Below are 7,439 nucleotides of genomic sequence, written 5' to 3'. Positions count from 1 at the left end.
GTCAGTCAAATTTCTGAAAATTATTGTCAGTGTTTTTCTTTAGGAACCAGCATCTCGAGTTGCTCGGCCAGCCTCTGTGTTTAGGTTCTCCTCCATGTTGCTCCCATGTGGCAGACTGTATGAATCACGTGACTACAGCTTGGTAGCTAACTATCATCACCAGTAGATTGACCAGAGGAGGATGGGTCACCCCTTGTGAGCCTTGGTTCCTCCCAAGGTTTCTTCCTCAGCTGGGGGAGTTTTTCCTTGCCACTGTCGCCCCTGGCTTGCTCACTTGAGGGTTTTACATTTGTCTTTACATTTCATGTCAAATCTTGTCTTACTGGAATTCTGTGAAGCTGCTTTGTGACAACATCAGTTGTGAAAAGCGCTATATAAATAAATTTGATTTGATTTGATATGGTAGTGTGTATTCAATATAAAAATATGAAATGTTGATGAACTGCCCATCTTTAGTTTGGACACATGGCACACTTCTGATTCTCACCTCTTCATATCAACAGTGGTGACGTTGAACGTCACTCCTTTCAGCCACAGCACCATGAAGAGCCTCTGAGAGAAGGGGCAGTTCCCGATGCTCTGTCCATCACTGCCCGCCTACACACACACACACACACACACACACACACACACACACACACACACATATATATATATTCATTAGTATTTCTCGTGACTTTATTGAATTTAATAGTGATATAAATAAAAGCCTGTTAGCTAAATAAGCACATGATTAGATTTGATCAATAGCTCAGAGTGAAGTATCATGACGTATTTGTGGTACTCCAGAGCACTGCTGAGACAGAGATAGAAAAATCTCTTGTTAAAACAGACTGTGATCAAAAGTTTAAAAATGGACCTGAAAACTGTGGGTTAAATATTCTGAAAATAAACCGTACCAATTACTTCAGCACCAGAACCAGGCTGAATACATGCAAAATACAATCACGTGTGTTAAATATACACAGGACATCACACCATTACCTTAGTGACACATGCACTGAGACTTTGAATACCTTTCAGTGTCAATCATTTTAAAGTGGTACAACTGTCTAAGCACTGGTCCATTCAACCAGAGACTGAGAGTCCAAGAGAACACAACTGTCCTCTCTCTCTATGTCTCTTTCTTGCTCTTTCTCTGTCTCTTTTTTGCTCTCTCTCTCTCTCTCTTGCTCTCACTCTGTGTCTCTCTCATTCTCTGTCTGTCTCTCTCGCTCTCTTTCTCTCTCTTTCTTTGTCTCTTTTTCTTGTTCTCTCTCTCTCGTTTGCTCTCTCTGTCTCTTTCTTGCTCTCTCTCTCTTGCTTACTTGTGCGCGTGCTGTCTCTCTCTCTCTCTCAGAGTGTGTGATATGGCCTTACCTCTCACTCCACCACTCAGCATGATGCTAGTCTCATTACATAACAGGATTGGACCGTTATTATTCTCCTCCAAGTGTGTTGAGTTTATCATTTCTGTCCTAGCCCCGGTTTGTAACGTTATCTCAGTGGAAGCATGTGCATTTTTAAACACAACACAATGTCAAAAGGTTTATTGTTATAAGGTTAATTATTATTATTAACGTGATCATTATTAATATTAAATGTCATGGTCCAGTTGGCCTTCTCTTCGTCTGAGGCCCTAAAGCTCTTTCCTGGCCTTCAGCACCACAGCTTTAAACAATGACTGCTTTCATACTCTCTCTCTCTCTCTCTCTCTCTCTCTCTCTCTCACACACACGTTTGTTTTTGATACAACATCGGAACACTGTGCACACTATATACGTATGTTATAGGCTAATAGTTACTATATAAACCTGAGTCGTCTGAAGGGTAAACAGTTAGAATAAAAGTTGAAGTGACGTTATCATTATGTTTTAACACAAAGTTAAAGATGATGTTTAAAAGTCACACAACATCAGAAAACAAGTCTGTGCAACAGCAACAGCACAATCATGTCTGTAATAGGAATAATAGTATGTCCTCTGTAAGAATGAAAAGAAACTTGATCCTAACCTTGACCTCAGGTCTTTTATAAACTTTGACATTGTGGGTCAGTCCTGTTTTTTCTACAAGGTCAGGACGGTTATTTATATTTGTCCTGGAAATGTATGAAACACACACACACACACTCTCACACACACACAGCACTTTCAGACTCCAGTTCAGCTCGCATTTACCGCGCTTTCATCGTTTCCTCTCAGAGGCCAACGCCCCAGGCTCCAGCACAGAGAGCGTGTTCATAACCCAGGGTCCGGGAAAGTTAGACTAACCCCCCACCGCCGTGTTATTCCCCCCGGAGCTGGAGGTCAGGTGCCCGAAAGGAGCGTCTAAAGGCTGTAGAGCTGCGCCTGGCTCTCCTTATCACACTCCTTATCTCTCGGTTTATCCAAACACCCTTCACACGTCCTTCCCCTTCGCCTCACAGCGTTTCTATCGGCTCTTTGTTGACGCCTCTAACTTCGCTTTGTTCTGCACTCAGCTGTTACAACAACTCCTCCGACTTCTCCCCAGAGCCCCGCGGTGAAGAAGTGAAGAGGACCCGCTCAACCTCACCTTCACGAAGAGCTCCACCTCGGGATGGCTGTCGTCGCTCATGCTGCTCTGCTATGGTCCAAACCGCTCCAGAAAAGCCAGGTGAATCCAGGTGATAAACTCCTGCAGCACCGCCGCTCCACCGCCTCGTTACTACGACTCGAGCTGACTTCCGTCCCGCTTCAGCTTTTCACTTCCCACCCGCTTTCAGACAAGCCCCGCCCCTCCTGCGCAGCGATTGGTGGGAGCGCCATTATTAATGTCGCGGAACGCGACGCGGATTGGCTACTCTCAGTGACACTGCATTTTAGGTTGGAAACCAATACAATCTCTCTCTCTCTCTCTCTCAAATATATATATAGTTTTATTTGTAAAGTTTAAGTTTTGTTTTGTTTGTTTTTTGCCCATTTTGAATTTGATTCCAGCACAGGGGCCTGTTTACCACAATGTAATATTAACTCTTATTTAACATCCCTGAGTAAATGTTTGGGAACCATCTGGTTTACAGAAAAAGACGTTGTCTTGATGGCAGCGTATTGCCCGCCCCCCCCCCCCCCCCCACACACACACACACACACCTGTTCCTCCCCAGGAAGGTCCAGTCATCTAGTTTGCATTTAAAATTAAAATACTGGAAACCATTTTGCTTTTTTATTTCTATTTCTATTTCAGTAAAAAGCAATTAATAACCCCATAGATATCCCCTATTACGTTTATAAAACTGCCAGCCCTAATCAGGCATGTCTGAGGGCAGCAAGCCACCGTTACTGCTGCCATATGTAAATAACACCCAGCAAAGACCCTCAGTCCACCTTAAATGAGCTAAGAGCCTTGAGAAAGTGGTGTCATTTCTGGATTCTTCTTTGCGTTTGTGGATGCTGCGAAGAACTGTGTTCACAGACAGTGGTTTTGGGAAAGCATTTCTGAAATGATGCAGTGATTTCCAGAAAGGTTTCTGCTCTGTTTTCCCCAAAGACCACAGTCAGCCAATAATGGTTTTAGGTCTTGACCCAAATTCTTCGCTATTGTACGTCTAGAAACAGTATTCTTGAATAGCTTCACCGTTTGCCAGTGTTTCCCAGAGCGGTGATCCCCTCCCAAAACAGTTTCTCACCTCCCTCGCTGCTCTTGCGCCACTGACTTGGCCTGTTTGCTCTGCCTTTGCCTGTTTGGCTGGGCATCTGTGCTCAGTCGCCAGGGCTCTTGACATTGGTGGGGACCTATGAATCTTTGTTGTGCAGTTAATTTCTAAACCCTGTTATTCATAGCTACAGACGATGTTAGCCTGCTGTAGTCTGTGTACTGAAGCCTAGCATTACCATTAACATTATTGTTGATGGACTCATTTCATTATCAAACTTGACTTTAAGTGACTTACACGTTTCTTTGGAAATTAGCTTCTTATATTCATCTTCGTTTTTGCTGCCATCTTCACTACTTTTGACCCTTATGTGTTACCCACAATGCACCTTAGTCTTGCACAGTAACACTCAGAGAGCAGGGAAAGACACAGCCAATCACACTGGCCATATGTGATACAGGGAGGTAGGACTCCGGTAGAGAACGTGATTTAACCCTTTCTGCACCTCTAGGTTAATGACACGTTTACAGACACGTTTACGTTTTGTATTTTTTTTTTTTTTTTTGGAGGGGATCGAATTATTGGTGGTGACAATTAACTTTAATTAATGACTCGATATTAGTGGAGACACGTCACCTCTCTCCATAGTAAATCCACGCCCTTGCCCATTTGCATAAAACACCTTAAGTGAAAATTTCCTTTAAGATTTCCCTTAAACACCCCTTAAACTTAAAAATAAACACCTTAAGTGCTTTCTTAAGGAAAATCCTCATTATCCCTTATGTTTATTTGAATGTCCCTTAAGAAAATTAAGTATTGCAAAAAGTTCCTTAACTGTCATTTCCCTTAGAATTATTTTCATTCATTCATTCATTATCTGTAACCCTTATCCAGTTCAGGGTCACGGTGGGTCCAGAGCCTACCTGGAATCATTGGGCAGGGAATACACCCTGGAGGGGGCGCCAGTCCTTCACAGGGCGACACACACACACTCACACATTCACTCACACACTCACACACACACACCTACGGACACTTTTGAGTCACCAATCCACCTACCAACGTGTGTTCCCTCTAACGGATGGAGCTGTGTGACTGTGTGACCAAATCTAACCTTAATAACAATAATAATAATAACTAGAGGGTGAAAATTCATGAATAAACTATGAATTAGTCTTGTCACCTATTACTAACATTGTTGCAACATTAGCTTATATACTGCTTAAAAGCTATGAGATTAAATCTGTAAAAAAATCCAATAAAATACTGCCAGTTAAAAAAAAAAAATTGACTGCAGCCATTGAAATTCCACCTTAAAATAATGCTTATTCTATTTAGACTTTAACATCAAATAAATGACCACTTCAAATAAACCTTAAAACCATAGACTGTTCTTTTTAAATTCAACATAAAATGAATGCACTTCAAATTATCCTTAAAAACTTAATTAGACTACCAATATATTTGACTGCCACATTAAAAAAAAACTCATTAAAAACACCATATTTCCCCCCCCTGCAGACAGTGAGCATATATCGGTCCACTGGCATAAAAAGGCTGGCACACCACTGACTGTAGACCACTGCTGGTCCACCATTGGACCACTCAGATTACTGTCCTGTACAGGATATAACTCATTTATAATCTCCTCAAACAGATTTTACATTCACAGAGACTTTTATTCTGGAAAACACACTAATACAAATATTACCAACAACTATGAGAGATATGATAATGAGTATAAGCCTGGTATAAAATGATGATAAAAATACTGACACTGTGCTGGATTTAAATTATTTACTAATCTTATTTATAAAGAATAACAAAAAGAACATAGTGAAGGAAAAAAATGTAAATTGGACTGTGAATGGAAAAGTGGTCCGCCGTCTCCTTGCTGTCAGGGCAGTTACTGTTATTGGAGTGAATTTACTCTTGGTTTTCGTTTCTTCTTTTCTCCATTATTCTCCATTTTGTTTTTTTTTAAATCTACAGAGGTGACTCTCATACAGCGGTGTTCAGTGAGTGTTTGTGCAGCTGTTGATAAGTCGTTGTCATGGAAACAGTGGAAGTTTTACTGCAACAAAACCTCAGTCACTGCCGTAAACCCCCGGACCGCTCTCCCTCAGTTAAGTGAAACGTCTGAGGGGTTTTCTGCACCACACTTCAGTAATTCCCTCGGCTAAAAATCTTCACTTAAGGTTTATACTTAAGGGAAAAACCTAAGGTGTTTTATTCAACAGGGCACTGGCCCTCGCTTGGCTGGTCCCATCCGGAAAGGGCCAGACAGGACACTCTGCGCCAGGGTCTTCCTCCATCACTGGCCACGTATAAAAATAATTTGACAGGGGAAAGACACAGCTTCTCTGTCTGTGGACATATTATTATATTCACATGGTTATATTCTGCTGCCAAAGTCCATGCTGCTAGGAGACTTTCCACCTCCACCCCGCACCACACCATTACTCTGGATCTTGAGGGTGGTGTGTTGACAGGATCCACCCACGTTGGCTTTTTGGGCTGAGTCTGGCTGGATTACATGGGCTGCCCTGCCACCAGGCGCTCTCGGTCGGAGAGGGATTATATCTCTGAGCTGACCTGGGGAAGCCTGAGGATCCACAAGAATTGCTGGTGGAAGTTGCAGGGGACTGAGCTGCCTAGGCTTCCTTGGTTGTCCTTTGAAATGCTGTACGTTTTCATCGCATTTACAGCACTGTGCAAAAGTTTTAGGCACAAGCAAAAAATATTGGAAGACAACAATGTGCAGTAAACATTAATAAACAAAAGAAAGTCAGTGTTATATGTGATGACCATTCATTCATTATCTGTAACTGCTTATCCAGTTCAGGGTCACGGTACATTGTTATTATTATTATTATTATTATTCATTCATTCATTATCTGTAACCCTTATCCAATTCAGGGTCGCGGTGGGTCCAGAACCTACCTGGAATCATTGGGCGCAAGGCAGAAATACACCCTGGAGGGGGCGCCAGTCCTTCACAGGGCAACACAGACACACACATTCACTCACACACTCACACCTACAGACACTTTTGAGTCGCCAATCCACCTGCAAAGTGTGTTTTTGGACTGTGGGAGGAAACCGGAGCACCCGGAGGAAACCCACGCAGACACAGGGAGAACACACCACACTCCTCACAGACAGTCACCCGGAGGAAACCCACGCAGACACGGGGAGAACACACCACACTTCTCACAGACAGTCACCCGGAGGAAACCCACACAGACACAGGGAGAACACACCACACTGCTCACAGACAGTCACCCGGAGCAGGAATCGAACCCACAACCTCCAGGTCCCTGGAGCTGTGTGACTGCGACACTACCTGCTGCACCACCGTGCCGCCAATTATTATTATTATTATTATTATTATTGGTAAAATAAATCTAATTTTGTACTGACTCATTGCCCTTTATCTCCATAGCACTGTAACCGATGTGTTGTGTTTTCTTAATCATTCATTCATCATTCATTGTCTGGGTCAAAGTGGTTCTGGAGCCTGCCTGGAATCACTGAGCAAAATTTGGAGACATAACCAGGAGGAGGCACCATTCCTTTACAGGGCGACACACACTCACACATTCACACTTATGAACACTTTTGAGTCGCCAGTCCACCTACCAACGTGTGTTTTTGGAGCGTGGGAGAAAACCTGAAGGAAACCCACGCAGACACAGGGAGAACACACAATACTCCTCACAGACAGTCACCCAGAGGAAAACCACACAGACACAGAGAGAACACACAACACTCCTCACAGACAGTCACCCGGAGGAAACCCACGCAGACACAGAGAGAACACACCACACCCCTCACAGACAGTCAC

The 7,439-nt window shown here is 43.1% G+C and overlaps 1 protein-coding gene across 1 annotated transcript in view; it reads right to left on the bottom strand.

The window, feature by feature from the left end:
* Positions 1-2,660, bottom strand: part of clic1 (chloride intracellular channel 1) — an 11,776-nt gene extending 9,116 nt beyond the window's left edge. Inside the window, exons 1-2 of the mRNA XM_066668294.1 lie at positions 2,533-2,660; positions 488-597 (exon numbers count right to left, since the gene is read on the bottom strand). Coding sequence (XP_066524391.1) covers positions 488-597; positions 2,533-2,574 — 152 coding nt within the window. The 5' untranslated portion in view covers positions 2,575-2,660. The remainder of the gene's footprint in view (positions 1-487; positions 598-2,532) is intronic.
* Between the last annotated feature and the right edge of the window lie 4,779 nt (positions 2,661-7,439).

Source organism: Hoplias malabaricus, chromosome 4, assembly GCF_029633855.1.
Source record: "Hoplias malabaricus isolate fHopMal1 chromosome 4, fHopMal1.hap1, whole genome shotgun sequence".
NCBI classification, from domain to species: Eukaryota; Metazoa; Chordata; class Actinopteri; order Characiformes; family Erythrinidae; genus Hoplias; species Hoplias malabaricus.
Note: the sequence above shows the minus strand (reverse complement) of the source record. Positions and strands in the feature narration are given on the sequence as shown.